General features: G+C 47.9%; 2 protein-coding genes across 3 annotated transcripts; one reads left to right on the plus strand and one right to left on the minus strand.

The window, feature by feature from the left end:
• The first annotated feature begins 3,627 nt into the window (after window positions 1-3,627).
• On the plus strand, window positions 3,628-6,173 carry LOC119286630 (protein OSB1, mitochondrial-like). The gene is made up of 4 exons (XM_037566043.1): window positions 3,628-3,965; window positions 4,838-4,976; window positions 5,426-5,519; window positions 5,617-6,173. The coding sequence occupies exons 1-4, from the start codon at window positions 3,655-3,657 to the stop codon at window positions 5,952-5,954; spliced, it is 882 nt and encodes a 293-aa protein (XP_037421940.1). The 5' UTR covers window positions 3,628-3,654; the 3' UTR covers window positions 5,955-6,173.
• On the minus strand, window positions 6,154-9,001 carry LOC119286629 (protein tas-like). 2 transcript variants are annotated; one of them, XM_037566042.1, is made up of 10 exons: window positions 8,874-9,001; window positions 8,738-8,775; window positions 8,528-8,667; window positions 8,342-8,437; window positions 8,167-8,250; window positions 7,861-8,018; window positions 7,397-7,514; window positions 6,983-7,118; window positions 6,714-6,892; window positions 6,154-6,566 (listed from the first exon to the last, which is right to left on the minus strand). In XM_037566042.1, the coding sequence occupies exons 4-10, from the start codon at window positions 8,435-8,437 to the stop codon at window positions 6,327-6,329; spliced, it is 1,011 nt and encodes a 336-aa protein (XP_037421939.1). In that variant the 5' UTR covers window positions 8,528-8,667; window positions 8,738-8,775; window positions 8,874-9,001; the 3' UTR covers window positions 6,154-6,326. The 2 variants fall into 2 exon arrangements, with proteins under 2 accessions (XP_037421939.1, XP_037421937.1); XM_037566040.1 differs by having other exon boundaries at window positions 8,528-8,775.
• Between the last annotated feature and the right edge of the window lie 10,043 nt (window positions 9,002-19,044).

Here is a 19,044-nt window from a genome sequence, read left to right on the forward strand (position 1 = left end):
AGAGAGAGAGAGATGAGGGCTATGGGATAGAGCGGCGGCCCGGGCCAACGGGGTGGGGAGAGGCCGTGGCTCAATGCCGTCAAGGGAGGTCGGGGGAGCGGGAGCCGGGCAGCCCGCCATGCTACTTGCTTGCTCCTGCTGCCGACAGTGTTGCCATTACCTGGGAGACCCTGTTGTCATATTCGTGTTGTTTCGCGTGGGAGAGATAGAGAGAGGGAGAGGGATTTTGAGAGGAGGACGTAGTGGTAGGAGAAAGAGGCTCGGGTGCTTCGCAAAGCATCTAATTCGACGGCGAGAAAATATCACGGCGAACTTGTCAAAATAATCAAGACACACACGAAAAAACTTACCCTAATCTGTCCTAAAAAAGAGAGAACTTACCCCAATCTGCCTCTAAAAAACTGTAGCAAAACAGCTGTTAAGCTGTGATAAATCTGAATTGTTCTAGTAAGAAAAACTCAAAAAACTGTAAAAATTCAAATCCCACACCTTTTAATTTTTGTATTATTCACATTTGTGATTCAAAAAAAGGTCACTGTTATTCGTATTCTTGTCGGGTCATGCTACCTGTTACTGTGCTGAAGCTGGCGTCGATGTCGCGTATGATTGTTTGAGGCACCCTCGATTTATGTCACCGTATATCATCATCATTACCGATATGACAGGTTGGGTGTATACGTGCAATCCCTGACAACGACTATAGTAAATTTTGTCTTGACTTGCTTGCACACCTGCATAGTACTAGTAGTAACGTGTTTTTATTGGAGGGAAGAGGTAGTAAACGTGTTGCTCGTAGTTCAGATTATTATTACTACGGCGATCAAATATGTGTCCAATTCAAATAAGGTTAGCCTACACCAGTACGATAAAAAAAAAGGTTAGCCTACACCAGTTTGATACGCGGCACATTGCACATGCCACGGAGCGAGAGCAAGACCACTAATTCGGTTGATGTAGCTAGGTTGATTGGAAGTAATGATTGTTTTGATTAATTAAAGAGGAATCAAGTAGTGCAAATCAATTGACCACAACACTTCGGGGGCAACTCTAACTTGTACTCCTATTTGTTTTTCCTGAAATGGAGGCGACAGAGTAGCCTCGTCTATTAATGAAGAAAAAGAAAGTTGTCTAGTTAATTAATGAGAGAATCCGGCAAAAATTGTCACGATATGCTAAGCGTCACACATAAGATACCTCGTATGCAACACTACGAAGAAAGCCTCACCGAGATAGCACAATAACACCATCGTCATCACTTATCCTCGAGTACACGTCATCGCCACCCTTTCTTCCTGAGCAAGCGACTCCTATTTGCCGTAGACGACCGCCGACACAGCCCACGTCGCGAGTCACATGAAGGTCCATGCCAATCACTAAGCCGCCGACACCGAGGATAACACGTTTTCGATTCTAGCGGAGATCTTTGCACAGGAACTATGCAATTATGGCACCACTAAAGATCAACCGATCAGACCACTTACTGCTTGTCTTATCATCGTCACAGGGACTCTGCCCCTGCATCTCCGACTTCATAGCAACAACCAATATAAGGTGATTCCGCAGACACACCAAGAAGAGCTAACTTCCACAACCATTGCCACGATCCAACAACATCTCCAAAGACGATGACCACAAGGAAGGATACAACTCCATAGCGCCGCTATCGTCTAATTGAACAGACCTAGGGTTTCCCCCAAAACTGTAAAGGCTGTGGCTGAGGGTAACACCTCGAAGTTGCCAACAAAAGGAAAAGACGCTCGCAAGCGTCATCATCGTCGACTCCAGTCATGACCGGAGAAATGACTTTCACCCTGGTCAACCTCCCAAGCCACGCACCATGTATCCATAAACCCACCTGCGAGCCCCCACGGCCAGATCCGGATCCAACCCTCCATCACCACCTCCACGAGCCCCGCCAAAGCGCACCCACTGTCACCGCACCGCCCGCCGCCTTGTAAATATTTAAGTCGGTGATTGTCTGTCCACTCATTTTTCCGACCTTTCTTGTTTCATCCAAACCACCAAACCTATGAGCCCGCCGCCTTGTAAATATTTAAGTCGGTGATTGTCTGTCCATTCATTTTTCCGACCTTTCTTGTTTCATCCAAACCACCAAACCTATGAGCTAACAACAAACAACCATCTACCGTGTCATCCTAATTCCTATGTCTCCCTTCCTATTGCCTCCCACTATCCAATGTCTCTCATGTGATCTCCAGTCTCCAACAAACCGGTTCAAAATTCAAATTCAACAATAGCCACCTTTAGTGGTGTCAAAGCTCGAGAACGAACCTTTGCAACCAACCAAGGTCCATCTAGTCTATATACATCATCTCAATTCGCCATGCACTGTTGCACATAATATTAGCTACAACATCACCTATAGTTCAAAAGAAAGAGAATGAATCAATTTGAAATATAAATTGAATAAAGTATTGTCCACTTTACTTGTTATGGTTTCGTAGCATATCACAAGCATCTCACTCCTCATTTTCATCAATCACGGTCTCTTCAACCAAATTGGTGGTTTCATTCTATGGGGTACATCTATCGCACCAAAAACAAGTGAAACTTTTTTGACAATGAGAACAAGTCAAACTTCATGTAATACAGTTCCACAAATCCTCCTAGGGATGCAACTAAAATATAGTTCGCATCAATTGGCAAGAATAAATCACAAAGTAATATCATCCATTATACCATTTCTAGGTTAATCAACACATCTACCTTCTCCATCATAATCTTCCTATTTTGAGTAGCCGGTGTTCATGGACCTTTCCAAATATTTATCACCCTATACTCGCAAATGAAATTTCTTAATGATGTGTTTTTTCTTTACAGATGTCCATATTATTTAGAGGGTAGTATCTTTTGAATGTTGGTTGCTTCGGTCTGACACGTCACCTTGAGGTGTTTATTCTCACTCCTCCCTATTTTCTGGGGATTTTTCGCGCCTAGCAAAAGGATTGTAGGGGAATTTGGGACATCCATACATAGCATATGGCGCTTAGATATCTTATTTTTTGAGTTTGGCGCTTAGTTATCTACTTATCTTTGTTTGCCCTTATAACTGGCTCCTCCCAAAAAATGGAGGTCTTTTTTTTATGGAAAAAATGGAGGTACTTGGTAAGAAAAGCCCAAACGCAGGTCTATGTGTATGCACCTCAAGGGCCGACCTAGAAATTTTGTGGAGTGGGATAAATCATTGGGGGGGGAGCACTTATTGTACAAATTTGAAGAATTTCCAAAAAATCTTCTAGGATACAAACAATTCCTATTGAAATTAAAAAAATTAATTTGTGGCCTGGCACCCACTCAGCACTATATAGGTCCGCCCCTGATGCACCTGATGCTAGTTTTAAAAGGCCAATGATGAACCCGCATACAGTCACACAAAAAGAGGAAGAGAGAGGAGTTGAGATTTTTGTTTTTCTTTGTTCTGAAAGGCCCACTCTTTTCCCAAAAAGGTTCTGAAAAAAAAGAGGGTCTGAGTTTAACATGTTTTTTTAGAATTCGGCCCACTCCTTATTCATCAGAAGTTTCAACAAAAAAAAAATCATGGAAGGCCCGGTAAAGCAAAAGGCCCACAAGGCCTCGCACTCTAAAAGTCCAGAAACCAATCGGGCATTCCCCAATCCGGCCGGCTGGACAGGTATGCTGCGATCCCTCGCCGCCGCCGCCGCGCGCTCGCCGGCGGCCGCCGCGTGGCGGCGCCTCCTCCACCATGGCAGAGGCATCGGCGGAGGGGAGGAGGCGGAGAGCATGGCGTACCGCATGTCGATGCTGCGGGCTCCTCCTGTCGCGCGTAAGAAGGATATTGTCAGCTCCAACTCGTGCAGCCTCATCGGCCGCCTCAACGCGCCGGTGCGCCTGCACCGGAACAGCTCCGAGGAGGACCCGAAGGCTTACACCTTCCTCTGCGTTACGCCCTCTTCCGCGTCCTCGTCGACCTCTGCCAACTTCCAGTTACTGTTCCCTCTCATACTCCCCACCTCCCCCCACCCAAATAGGTCGCGGCTTTCTCTTGTTCATGCTCGCTGTTTTGGTGCAGAAGATCTTGATCTTTGCGGGGGAGAAAAAATGGTAGCCTTCATTACCATGTCTGATCGATTGGATTATATTCTGCTTTATATTACTATGTTCTTGCCTGGTTAACTGTATTTTGTAGATAGTAGTAATAAGTAATAACTATCTGTTGCTTCAACTGAGGATTATTGGTTCTAAACATGGTAGAAACATACAGCTTTGTGGTATTCTCGGGTTAGCACAAATGTCTACTGCAGTATCAAGCAGAAAAGTTTTCATTGTCCAATTGCGGTAGGCGTATTGCTCCATGTAGGCACAACAGAGTAACCTTCTTATATGAAAGAAAAGGAAACACAGGTGTATGAGTAGACTGTTGGACATTGTCATACCCAAGTTAGTAGGATGTACTTAACTTAGGTCCATCCTGTCAGGGAGCAAATTCAATGCTTGTGGTGGTAGAAACAGCGCAGGTAGAAAGTTGTATTTCCAAAATGTAATCTGCAAGGACTATATTAAGAGAGACATATTCATGCACGGTATCTTTTGGAGCTTGGGATGACTTACGTGCTTCACTCCGTCAAAAATTTGTGCAACTCTTGAGAGGTGAAACATAGAAGCACCTCGGGATGTAACTCTAGCTATATCCACCAAGCAAAACATTAATCTAATAGTACAAAGATCATGTTTTCATAGAGCCTGTAAACTTAATTACATCTTCGCAATGTTATATGATTGTTCCAACTCATGATTATTGTAATTTTGTGGTCTCAAATTTCTATCACCATACTTACAGTGTAAACAATTTGAACAGTGTGACATTGCAGATGAAGGGCGCTATGGCAAATGTGTGCCTGAAGCATTTGAAGTACAATGACCTTGTACATGTATCTGGTCTTCTGAACTCTTATCATAAAGTCAGTGGAACTGGTGAGAAGTATATGTGCTATAAGGTTAGTCAGTTGTTGAGCGATTGCAACTTCTTACGAACAGATGATGCTGTACCATTCTGAGATATACAGCTTTCTTCTAGAGATCATTTAGAAGATCGGTTTGGTGCTCTTACCATTAGTGGTCCTGTCCTAGCCCTGATTTTATGTTACCACATCCTTCCTCTTGTGTATACTTGTGTAGTCCTAGTTACTTCCACTATCTTTGACCATATACGACGCATACAAAATTGTTTCTACTTCAATAACTACAAAATATGTTACTCCCTCTGATCCAAATTAATTGTCGTAGCTTTAGTACAGACTTGTACTAAAACTGCGACAATTAATTTGGATCGGAGGGAGTAACAATTGTTTCCCTGTGTTGCTATGTGTTATTGTTGGTCTTGAAAATACTTTTGTATGCTTTGTATCGTCTATACTTTCCTAATACGAAATCCATTATTCCATAGATCCACGTCAAGGAACTGAATTACGTTCATGATCCTAAGAAGCCTAGGAATGATAAAGACTCGGTAGATCCGGCATCAACACCATCTGCGGATAGTATGTACTTCTCAGTTGACTTTGTTCATTCCTGTTCTGTATTGTAGTCCTTTTGTCTCTTATCTAATCTCTTACTGTCTTCTGTTGTATCAATTAGGTCAAACACTTGAAGAAATCAAGTACAGAGAAAGGCTTCGTCTGTGGCAGGTCTTCTTTGCCAGCCCTTACGAGTGGTGGGATAACCGGCAATACAAACCATATGCCAGTTGCCCTGATTTTAAGCACAAGGACACCCGTGAGCAGCTATGGCTTCATCCAGATGACCCTCCTTGGGTAAGAAAGCAGCTCGAATTGATTGACCAGCAAACAGCAGAGAGTGGTCGCAGGGATGGCAGAGGGCGCTTGACAAACCCAAGATGGAACACTCAAGACTTCAACTACTCTGACGAATGTGACGATGATGAGCAGGACACACAAAGGCAGGCGAATGGATGACTGAATTCTGCAAGATGACTGATAAGGCGGGTCTCCTGCACTGATTATGCTTGACTGTAAAACTGAATGGAAGTGTGTGTGTGTATAGATGGTAGAGAACTCAATCGCATGACTCGTCGGACTATGGGATTTGGTCCTTGTGTGCAAATGCTGAATAGTGTGGGTTGTAACTCGTGTGCATTCAGTGCTGCAATGGAGGGAATCTGGACATCCGATGCACTTTATTAACTCTTAGCTAGTAATGTTTATCCAGAACAATAATATACGCTAACAGCTAATTGCTATATGAAATTGCATGATAGCAAACTGTTCCCTTGGTCTGTATCCACTGAGGGTTGCTGTTATTTGCTTCAGAGAAAGCTGAAAAACCATCTAGAGGACTGCTGGGTCTCTGTATCTCTTGAAAACAGTCTCAATGTCATCAAGAACTTGTGGCGGCAGAGGCCGTGGAGCGCTGGTGAACGCTTCGATGTTCTCCTTCAGCTGATCCATGGTGGTCGCTCCGATGATGGTGCTAGCTGTGAATGGGCGGTCACGGACGAAGCCCAGGGCAAGCTGGACCGGAGTTAGCCGATGCTTCTTCGCGACCTTGAGGTATTCCTTCGTTGCTTCCTGTCAAAACAACACAAGAAAATTATTTGCACATAATTTCGAATGGCAATATACTACTCCCTCTGTAAACACACAAATGTAAGACGTTTTAGGTCACTATAAGAGGGAGTACTTGGTTGTAGCGGTCCAGAGTGTGTGTGTGTGTACCTTAGCCAGAGGGGCGTTGTAGCGCTGCATGTATCCAGGGAAGAGATTTAGCCTGAAACTCTTGCTGTTGCCACAGCTATCATCCAGATACTTTCCGGTCAGAACACCGCTGCCGAGCGGGGAGTAGGCGAGCAGCCCAATGTTGCAGTTGTTTGGGTGGCAAACCTCAGCAAGATCAACTGCGACAAAACAAAGCGTGCAGACTCCATTATACCATAGGGTTCAAGTGACTGAAAATGAATAGATCTTGGTCGACATCTCTGCTTCACCTTCGAAGCTGCATCTCACAAGTAGACTGTAACCGTTCTGGATGCTCACAATCTTCGGAAGTCCATGAAGCTTTGCAGCCTGTACAACCCGCATTACCCCGTACGAGGTTTCATTGGAAACGCCGATGTATCGTACCTATATTAGAAGAGACCAACAGAGAATTATATACTGGTCTGCGGTTACCAATCTGCTATCTTTGGCTGTCTTCTGCATATTCAAAATGTGCGCCCATGAACGCGTCAATCATATATGGTCATAATCTAGAATAAATCTAGGCTATTATTACAATAAAAAATACACATGTTTTTTTATAAAAGTGCAAAATACATGCACCAAATCCTAGGGGAAGATGAATCCATACTAAGGTTGTGTTCAGTTAATTATTTTGTTGTTTCAAAAAAAAAAAGTATTACCTTTCCTTCATCAATTAGTTCCTGAAGAGCTTTCAACTGATCCTCAAATGGGACGCTTGGCCTCCATTTAGTTGAATCATAACTGAATTCGCCATATAGTGCCACATACCTATCTGGCCTGAAGACATGAAGCAAACCTTTGGAGCTAAGGTTGTCTTTTTTTCAAGTAAAATAATAATGAAAACATATTAGTACTACAAACAAAATAATATCCTACCTGAAAAAATTGTATGTGAATAATGAAAGAACTAACACAATTATGCTTAAATGAAGGATGTGTGCTGAAAACAGTCTATATAAGACGACAAAAAGACTCCCAAAGGATGGAAAATAGAACTCAGATGTACAATTTTCCAAGTTATATAAGGAAATGCAAAGTATGCAATATGATTGTGTATGGATCAATCTGGAACAAGATGTGGAAGTTATTCTGATCAAGAATAATCTTCAAAATAAACACTTACCAGTGTATGTGAAGCAAATCAATGTAGTCTGTAGATAAGCGTGAAAGGCTCTTTTCGACACTTTCCTTTATATTTGGAGCATCAACACGCACCATTTCTGCATTGTCCCGAAGAAAAGTGCGATCTGAATAACCAGAAACTTTGGTGGCCAAAATTACCTGGTCAGAAACAGAATATAAATTGGGCAGGTGCCGTGTTTCAGTGACACCATTCAAACATGCTATCTGAAGAGGAAATCAGGGGACTACAAATGGATTCGGAAACTACAAACAAATTATAAGGCTGTTCTAGGTTGTTTTAGGTTACTTTATCTCGTGGCTTGGATTTCATCCACCTGCCTACATATAGATCAGTCCTCCCTTGAGTCTCCTCCTTGGGTTGAATTGGGTACTAAAAGGCAATGAAAATATTTCAATTACAATTGGGATCAACTTCAGAAAATGAGACAGTGGTTGAAGGGAAGCAAGGAATGTCGACTGACAATTTCTACGGTGTCGAGTATGTTGATGCCCTGATCAAAAGAATAAGATAGCATATCATGTGATTCCTTCTCTGTGCTTTGTTCTCCAAAGGTCATCTAAAAGAAGTAATATTCAGACTAGGATGTAAAGAGAAATGTGACAACAACGACAACATTAGAAACATGATAGTTCAACTATGCACATACTGTTCCAAGAGTTATCTCGCTGATAAGGAGATCTGAATCTCCCAGCTTCCTGTACTGCAACTTCGCCGGTTCCTGCGCGGACCGAACTCGGCTGCGGACGCGTCTCCGGTGCCATCGTCGGGACTGTCGGGCACCCAACCCTGATAAGTCATTTCCAGAGGATGAGGAGATTGCCGCAAACGAGGATAGCATCATTTGTCGCGTATATACCGTTGTCGAATTTTTTGTTGTTGCATACACTCAAACCCCTGTTCTTGCACATTCCAACAAACACATCAAGAAGCAAAAAAACACCAGTATGCAGCCACTTTTGTCTGCCAGATGTTTGGAAGTTTGAAAGAAATACCCTGGTCTCTCTTGTGCCGCCTTCTTGGCCAACACAGCTCTTCAGTTCACCGGCGAACTAGAGACCGAAGCACGGGACGAGGGAGGGAGGGGAGGAGAGCTCGCGAATGGAGGGAGAGGGGCGCAGGTGGGGCGAAAATGCTAGGAAGCCAGCGGACGGCGGAGGTTGATGCGGACGGCGGTCTTCGTCAAACGTTGTTTTGCGGGGTTGATGCAGACGGCGGCCAGCGACAGGGCAAATTTGTGGCGAAGATCCATGAAGGAAAAGACGGTCATCGGTCACCGTCTGAGCAGGACGAGAAGGCACCAACAAAAATGGGAGTGTGGCTGTAGCCCTGAAAAACGTATGTCGGCTCCTTCAGAACCGCACGAGCACCCACACGTACTAAACGAGCAGCAATGGATCATCGTTCATGGATCCTTCATTCAAGTCGATCGCTCGGTCCTCAAGGATGGTAACAAAGCACATCGTTTTCTTACAGGCCATGCGCACCTTTTCTTTGGAAAAATATCCGACGCATGTGCGGGGGAGTATAAAAGTTCATCAAAAATACGAAGCACCTCAACCATAATAAAAGCTACGTCGAGGTCACTAGACTGTTGAACGGCTTTTACAGCCATCAACGCGCCGATGTGCACAGCTTACGTGTGATTTTTAGGCATTTTCGGGTGCAAATGAACGCACAGATCACGTTGTGAATGAATGGTGAAGTAGGGCTGAGCAGGTGCGTGCTCATCAATCTTAAGATGTTGTGCCGGCCCAACATCTCGAAGGTGCATGTAGGAATAGTGTGTGCGTATGCGTGTTCATGGGGTGTATATGAGCATCTGTCATTGTATTGTACAGTGTTCAGAGAAAAAAAAACTGAACCAAGGTTCTGTTTTATTATCCCTTATATATGTTCTGCGCGATTTCCTTGATTATCTCAACTTTCCTGGTTTGCCCCTGCGAGCTGCCTCTTATCTCTTCGCATGCGTGTGTATTTTAAATTTTAAAGCCCTATGATTGAGAAATACAGGGATTATTTACACGGACACACGGCGCATACCTCTCAAATACCAACTCGCACGCCACGTTTCCTTCGACACACACAAAAAAAAACTCGCACGTCACGTCGATTTAGGTTTCCAGAGTAAACTCGCGCGTGTGGCGGAAAGAAAAGAGTTAGGGTAAAGCCTCGCTCGTCGCCGTCTCTCTTCCCCCAATGGCACAGCGGATCTCCTCGACGCCGTGCGACGCGTCCGGCTGCGAGGCGGCGCCGCTGCTGGACGTCGAGAAGGGCGTACCCAAAGAACACGGCATGTCACACCCCCACCAACTGTGTGTGTGTCTGACAGGCAGGTCCCAGACACGGCTGGGACCGTGACGGAAAGGTAGGCGTGCGTTGGTTTTGTGTTGCGTGTGTTGACCGGACAGACCGGCTGTAAGCGTGTGGATATAAACTCCCTGTAGCCTTTTGGGCAAATTATCGAATTAATGAATGAACTGAGCTGCTCCAGCTCCTTCGTTCTCGGTCAATCCCTTTGCCATTTTCTATTTCTATCCTGTGATTCTCTAGCTGCTGCTAGGGACATCACAATTGGTATCAGACTAGGTCATTCTACTCCACACAACGGCACCGCGTACATCACCAATCCTAAACGCCCAGACCAGATTCATCCTGCTCGAGATGGAGGAGATGCAGAAATCCCTGCAGGAATTCTTTACCAAAGCGCTTGACGAGAAGCTCGCTCCGGTGACGGCCGAGCTCCGTGAGCTTCGCTCGGATTTGGAGGAGGTCAAGCGAGCGCGCTCCCCGGCTGTTCCTCCCCGCGAGCCCGCCCAAAATCAGCTCGACGGCGGAGGCAACGGCGCCCCCCAGCTGCGCGCGTCGGTACCCTACGCGGACGACCCCGAGGGTCACCTCCAGGGTCACGCCGACGAGCCGTACAACCTGCGGTCCGTACCTTGCGGCGAGCCGCTTCCACGCGGGCGATGCGAGGACCGCCGCGACGCCGACCACCGCGACGCGGGCGACCACTACGAGCGCCGCCGCGACGCCAGCGACCACTACGAGCGCCGCCGCGACGCCGGCGACCACTACGAGCGCCGCCGCGACGCCGGCAACCACTACGAGCGCCGCCGTGTCCGGGGCAACTACTATGAGCGCCACGAGGGATTTCACCTGAAGCCGCCCAAACACGCATTTCTAGTCTTCAGAGGGCAGTTTCCTCTGCTCTGGATTGATAATTGCTATACCTATTTTGAGATGTACAATGTTCCTGTCCGAAATTGGATTGGCACTGCTATACTGTATTTTGAGGATCATGCTGCTCTATGGTTGCAAGCCTACAAGCGCACTCATCGCCAGATTAATTGGGATTCTTTCATCACGGCAGTGGTTGCTGAATTTGGGTCTGATGAGTATGATGGGCAGATGTCGATGTTGCTGCAACTTAGGCAAACAGGCACAGTAGCTGAATACAAGAGGTCTTTTGAAAACTGCATGTATCACTTGTTATCTACTGATGCCGCACTACCCTCCAAATGGTTTGTGTCTCATTTTATTCATGGCCTACGTGATGAGCTTCGTGCTGCAGTCAGATTACACTACCCAGCTAGTGTTACCAGGGCTGCGGCATTGGCACACATACAGGAGGAAGAGCATGATCACCAGCGTCCTCGTACACGACCGACAGCTTCCATCAAACACCCTACCACTGCGGTGACTTATGTGGCCCCTCAGGGTACCGGTGCTGTTGTTCGAACAGATGGAGGCCGAAAAAATACAGATGATTATGCTCGGGAACGTCAATTGCGGGATTTTCGTAAGGCCAATGGCCTCTGTTTTCGCTGTGGAGACAAATACACTAAAGAGCACAAGTGTAAACCAGGAGCTCAACTCATGATGATTGAATTGGGTGAATTTGGGGAAGTCTTTTCTGATGACACCGTGCATGCTCTGGAGCTGCTGGAGGAACCAACTACAGACCAAGCATGTTCGATGCTTTCCAGTCACGCCTTGGCTGGTACAGAGGACGTGAACACTTTGCGTCTCCGAACATTGGTGGGTAACAAGGTCATGCTAATCCTTGTCGACTCCGGTAGCACGGGCAGTTTTGTCAACTCAGATTTTGTGCATCGGGCACAACTCCCTGTCCAAGAAGACAAAAGTATTGCCGTGAGACTTGCTGATGGCTCTCATATATACTCCACCACAACAGTTTCGCAACTCACATGGTGGTGTCAAGGGGCAACTTTCTGTCACAACATGCGAATTCTGGACTTGGGCGCTTATGATGCCGTGTTGGGGATGGACTGGTTGGACAGTTTTAGTCCCATGACTTGTCACTGGCGTAACAAGCACATTTCCTTCCCGTACGGTGACAAGGAAGTGCATTTGCAGGGTATTCTCACTGAAAAACAACAACAATTACAGGTCATGGAAATTGACCAGCTTCGGAAATCTTTAGCTGGTAACGATGTATGGGCGCTGGCACTGATTGAGCCTGCTCCGACAGACCAAGTGACAGGATCTAATTCTCCTGATGTGTTGAAATTGCTAGATGAATTTGATGATGTGTTCCAAGAGCCAAAAACCTTACCGCCTCATAGGGATTTTGATCATGCAATTACTCTGCAGAAAGATGCACCACCTGTGAATTCTAGGCCATATCTCTACTCTCCATTGCAGAAGGATGAGATTGAGAGGCAGGTCAAGGAAATGCTCAATGCAGGACTAATCAAACTTAGTTTTAGTCCTTTTGCATCCCCGGTGTTGCTGGTAAAAAAGAAAGACAACACTTGGCGCTTCTGTGTAGATTACCGCAATTTAAATGAAGTGACTATCAAAAACAAGTTCCCAATGCCAATTGCAGATGAACTAATGGATGAGTTGGGAGGTACTAAATTTTTCTCAAAATTGGACTTGCGTGCGGGATATCACCAGATCCGGATGTTGGAGGAGGATGAACCCAAGACAGCTTTCAAAACCCATCATGGCCACTACCAATTTAGGGTGATGCCTTTTGGTTTAACAAATGCTTCGGCCACGTTTCAGTGCCTAATGAATTTAGTTTTTGCCATCTATATTCGGAAGTTTGTCATTGTCTTCCTAGATGATATCCTAGTGTACAGCCCTGATCTGGACACACATCTTCAACATTTGCGGCTCGTGCTAGCTATTCTGCGGGAACATAAATTGTATGCCAAGATGACAAAATGTTCTTTTGCCACAAACAGTATAGAGTATCTTAGACATATTATATCTCATAAGGGAGTGGCCACCGATCCAGAAAAAACATCGGTCATGGTCAAATGGCCCATCCCGACCAACACAACCGAGCTGCGAGGTTTTTTGGGGTTAACCGGTTACTACAGAAAGTTTGTGAAGAACTATGGCATCATCGCCAAGCCTCTCACGAACCTTCTAACTAAAAAAGGGTTCATCTGGACGGACCAAGCTATGGTGGCTTTTAAATTGTTGAAGGACGCCATGGCTAACACTCCGGTACTGGCGTTACCTCATTTTAAACTGCCATTTGTTGTGGAGACCGATGCTTGTGATACGGGTGTTGGGGCTGTATTGGCACAAGAAGGGCATCCAGTGGCCTATATGAGTAAAGCATTGGGAATGCAAAATAGTAAATTGTCAATTTATGAAAAGGAGTTCATGGCTGTAATTATGGCAATTGACAAGTGGCGTGCTTACCTCCAGCGGGGACCCTTTACTATACTCACGGATCATCAGAGTTTGTGCTCCCTTACGGATCAACACCTCACTACTAAACTACAGAAAAAGGCAATGTCAAAGTTGTTGGGCTTGCAATTCTCGATAAAGTATCGCAAGGGCAGCGAGAACAATGCTGCTGACTCTTTATCCAGAGTGGGTCACTTACTACAGATGAATGCCCTGTCAATTTGTCAACCTGAATGGGTACAAGAAATCTTGAGTTCTTATGATATGGACTCTGAAGCCACCGAGTTACTTGCTCAGCTAGCCGTGAAGAGCCCTGATGCACGTGGATATTCGTTGGACAAGGGCTTGATTCGCTACAATGGGCGGTTGTATATTGGCAACCTGTTGTCCTTGCAAACAAAGCTTCTCAGTGCTTTGCATGACAGCCCAGTGGGGGGGGGGGCATTCCGGCATTCATGCCACCTATCAGCGGGTGCGTAAGGTGTTCTTTTGGCCTGGACTCAAAATGGCAGTGGAGGATTTTGTGAAGCAATGCCCCACATGCCAGAAAGCAAAGAGTGAACGATGTCACCCTGCTGGAACATTACAACCTCTTCCTATTCCCACCAAGCCATGGAATGACATCACCATGGACTTTATAGAGGGCTTGCCTATGTCGGAGGGCATGAATGTCATACTGGTAGTGGTGGACCGTTTGACTAAATATGCACACTTCATGCCTCTCCGACACCCTTATACCGCTCCCTCTGTGGCAAAGCTTTTTCTTGATCAAGTGGTGAAATTGCATGGCATTCCAGAAACGATAGTCTCTGATCAAGATCCTATTTTCATAAGTAATTTTTGGAGAGCACTAATTCAGGCTGTGGGCCCCAAGCTCAATTACAGTACTGCTAATCATCCAGCCACTGATGGGCAGAGTGAACGCGTCAACCAATGTTTGGAGCAGTACTTGCGTTGTGCTATTCATGATTGCCCAGGAAAATGGCGCCAATGGCTTCCAATGGCCGAATTCTGGTATAATTGCTCCCACCATGCTTCCATCAAATGCTCCCCTTTCAAGGCATTGTATGGAATGGATCCCAATTTTGGTGCACTGCCTCACCTATCTGTGGATCAAGCTTCCGCTGCCCATAATGTTGCTGCTAAGCGCCAACAAGTTACTAACATGCTCAAAGAAAATTTGCTCAAAGCACAAAACAGGATGAAGTCTTATGCTGATCGGGGTCGCACAGACCGGTCATTCTCTGTTGGTGACCCTGTTTTATTGAAACTACAACCCTATGCACAGTCTTCAGTAGCAAATCGACCTTACCCAAAGCTGGCTTTCAAATTTTTTGGCCCGTTCAACGTGCTGGAACGAATAGGCGAGGTCGCCTACAAATTGGAGATGCCTGCAGCTAGTGCCATTCACCCTGTGTTTCATGTGTCACAGCTGAAACCCTTCTTGGCAAAGTATACTCCTGTCTTCACTACTTTACCAGCTCCAGACACACTACAAGAAAATGCCCCGCAGCCAGAAGCAATTTTGGATCGCCGTATGGTCAAGAAAGGTAATGCTGCAACTGTGCAAATTTTGGTTCAGTGGTCATCTCTTCGAGTGGAATGTGCTACCTGGGAAGATTTCTATGTACTCAAGAATCATTTTCCTAATGCTGCAATCTGGGATGAGCCTCCAACTCAAGGGGGGGCGATTGTCACACCCCCACCAACTGCGTGTGTGTCTGACAGGCAGGTCCCAGACACGGCTGGGACCGTGACGGAAAGGTAGGCGTGCGTTGGTTTTGTGTTGCGTGTGTTGACTGGACAGACCGGCTGTAAGCGTGTGGATATAAACTCCCTGTAGCCTTTTGGGCAAATTATCGAATTAATGAATGAACTGAGCTGCTCCAGCTCCTTCCTTCTCGGTCAATCCCTTTGCCATTTTCTATTTCTATCCTGTGATTCTCTAGCTGCTGCTAGGGACATCACACGGCACGGCGTCGCCGGTGGACGATGGGGGCGTGGAAACGTCCGGCTGCCGGCGCTTTTTCCAGGTAACTAACCACGAAGCCCCCCCACAAAAAATAGCAAGTCGTGATGCGTTCGATGTGCTACCTGAAACTGAATTTTCCCGGTGTGTATATAACTAACTGAATTCTGCAGGGGTTCTTGGCCGTTGTGTGGCTGTTCATGGTGAATCAGATGAGGAAAGATTATAGCGCCTGCGATAATGCCGAAACAAGACCGGTCATGGCGCTTCTGATGGTAGTGATCGCCTTTACTGTTGCCAACGTGTTTCACTTGATCAGCACACAGCCTGCGTATCCTCCGGCATAATCTACCTCCGTGTTTCACTGATTTATTTGGTAGCCCGCTTTTACCTGAAGTACTTGTTCGATAAATAAGTGCACATTATAAAAAAAATTATGACACATTATGGAGTGGGGTAAAAAAATGCAGTGAAAAGGTGCAATCCACCATCTTTCTCCTCTTTAACTACCTCAACCTCGGTGAGTTAAGTACATGTATGAAGTGAGTAAACCATGTGTTGAATGTTATTGGTCTTGATCACTGTGTGATGTGAGAGCAATTTTTTCTACTTTAGAGCAAGTATAATAAGTCCTAGTCAGCAGACTATAAGATGTTCCACGTCAGCAATCTTACGTGAAGAAAAGAGAAAATAAAAGAGAAGGGAGCCGGCGCTTCATCAAGCGCCCGACAATAGCACAAGCTTCGATGAAATGGAGCTGCATGCAGCCTGCGCAAGGACTAAAGGCAGGTGCCAGCCAATCACTATGCCCTTCGTTGCATCTCTCGCCACGGAAGCACTAAGAGCATCTCCAGCCGTTGGCCTCCCAGGGAGCGCCTAAAATCATCCCCTGGGGGTGAGCCGGCGCAAAAACTCGGCCTAGGGCCGAGTTGGTCCCCAGCCGCCGTCTTCATGCGCGTTTAAAAAAAAACAATATAGCAAAGTTCAAAGTTTGGCGAAGTTCGGCATATATTACATTTAAAAAGCGGGTTTTTATTACATAATATATATAATTAAAAAAGAACTGGTTAAAAGCGGAGTAGTCGCCGTCGTCGCCGCCGTCGTCGTCGTCCGGCTTCTCCTTGACGCGGCCGTCCCTGGTGGACCCCTGACCAGCGTCGCCTATGCGGGCTGGTGGCGGCGACGCGGTGTCGTCGTCGCTGTCCTCGATGACGACGATTCCTCCCTCGGCGCAGCCCCGGCGGCGCTGTGCGAATCGCCGCAGGGCGGCACACTGGCGCTCCCTCGCCATCTTCAGGGAGTCCGCGCGCGCCTATTCTAGGGCAGCGTCATCGTCGAGCTCGACGTCGCCGCCGTGCTCCGTCTTCACCGCGGGGAGGCCCGGCTCTGTCTTCACCGGCGCCAGGCCCGGCTCCGTCTTGGGCTTGACGAAACACGGAGGAGCCGACGAGGGGGCGCGCCGGCCGCCCTCATTGATGACGATGCCAGCGCTGGGAGTGCGCCGGCCGAGCGGCGTCTCCGCCGCGGGCTCGTCCTTGACGCTGAGCAGCGCCGGAGCGCCGGACGAGTGTGAGGAAGAGCGGGAGGAGGAAGAAGAGGAGGCGCCGAACCTCCTGGGCAACCATTGCCCGTCGCGTCGACGGTGAGCCGTGGCCGTGGCGGCCGCCTTCGCCGGGGGGTATGCCAACGGCGGGTCGTTGCCGCCCTCGAGGTACGTCAGAACGCCCTCGAGGGTGCGGCCGGGGACACCCCACCGCAGGTGGCGTCCCTCGCTGTTCTTCGGTCCGCCCACCACCGGCGCCTCGTTGATGGACGCCATCCTCTGCTGCTGCCGGCGCTGGAAGTACGCCGTCCACACCGTTATGTTGTCGACGGCATACTCGGGGAGGGCGAGCTGGGCGTCGGTGAAGGAGGCGCGCACGACGTCGACCTCGTCGGCGAAGTAGCCCGGTTTCGCCACGGCGTCGGGCAACGGGGGAATGGGCACTCCCCCGTTGCTGAGTCTCCACCCCGTTGGCCCGACGCGCATGTGCGTCGGCGCCGGGATGTTCGCCTAGAACAGGAGCCAAGACTCCTGTTCGCGGAGCGATCGGCGGCCGAAGCCGTTGGTCGCGGCCTCATCGCCGGGGAATCGCTCGGCCATCGGGAGAGGGAGGGAGGGAGAGGGAGGGCTCGGCGGCGGGGCTCGGGAGATGTAGATGGCAGGCTAGGGCTGGTGTGGCCAGAGGCGAGGGAGGCCACCGGCTTATATAGCGGCGCCGCCCCGTGTGTACGCGTGTGAGGGAGGGGAGGCGTCGACACGCCGCCCCATGACGCGCCGCCCGTGAGGAATCACTGGTAAGGCTGACCGGCGGCATCCTTTCCATTGATTCCCCGCGGGAAACCGAGGCGTTCGGGGAAGAAGACGCGCGGTGTCGCTGACGCAGCGGACCCGCGGCTCTTTCGCGCCAAAACCGCTCGCCATGGCGCCCTCGAGCGCCCCCCAGCGTGCTAGGTTCGGCCTAGGGGTCCGCCGGCGCTAAATTCGACCCAGGCCGGCAAAAATCGGGCTCCTGGGGACGCGACTGGGCCGATTTTTCTGCGCCGGCGCGAAAAAAACACCTGGGAAGGCCTTTCTAAGGGCGCGGCTGGAGATGCTCTAAAGTCTATAGCTAACGTACAACTAGTTTATTATATGAGTAGGCTATATAGCTCGCGTGGCACTACTACATAGCCGGCTGCAGACTCTTCTATTAGCTTTGCTCTTAAAGCGTACACACTCTTTTATGAACAAATTTCGATTGTCAAACTTATACTTATTCATGGACAAAGAGAGTATATAGGATTCGAGGTGCTTCTACATATTTTGACTTGGGCAACTTGCCAAACAACACTGCTCCTATAGCTTGATCATAAGGGCAAAGCTACATGTCACCCTGTAGATCTCTCAAAAGATTAGCCGGGATCCACCGCGTCGTAGCCACTCGATCCAATTGATGAGCTTTGCAACATGAGTTATGTTGCGATCGGAGGTTGAAACATCGTTCATGTTGCAATCATATTTGCACTAATGAGTGTTTTGCAACATGAGCCATGTTGCGTTCGGAGGTTTGCAACATTACTCATGTTGCGCTCAGTCGTCGCCACCGCGCAACATTTCTCGTCCTGAGGTCGTTGCCCACAGAAACATCTCCGATGAGCTGGCATCATCAGCACCTCCCGCAACACCTTAGATGTATTAAAAAAGTGAGTTGTTCCTGCTCACAACCTTAGCTCGCAACTTCGGTCGGTCGTTCCTCGCTCATAGCGGCGGAGTGGTCGGTGTTGCGACCGGAGCTCCTTCGCATCTTTGGCTGACCGTCTTCTCTGACAGTGGTGGTGTAGCGCCTTTGTGCAAACTTCACAGTGATGGCGCGTGGCTCCAAGGAGATGCTATGCAACAGTGGCAACATCTTCGGAAGCATCATGCACGGTGACAACTTGGAGAGAAATTGGATGGGCGCGACGTGCAAGGAAAAATATGGGGAAAGGGGGGATGCGTCGAT

The sequence above is a fragment of the Triticum dicoccoides genome, chromosome 4A (genome assembly GCF_002162155.2).
Source record: "Triticum dicoccoides isolate Atlit2015 ecotype Zavitan chromosome 4A, WEW_v2.0, whole genome shotgun sequence".
Classification (NCBI taxonomy): Eukaryota; Viridiplantae; Streptophyta; class Magnoliopsida; order Poales; family Poaceae; genus Triticum; species Triticum dicoccoides.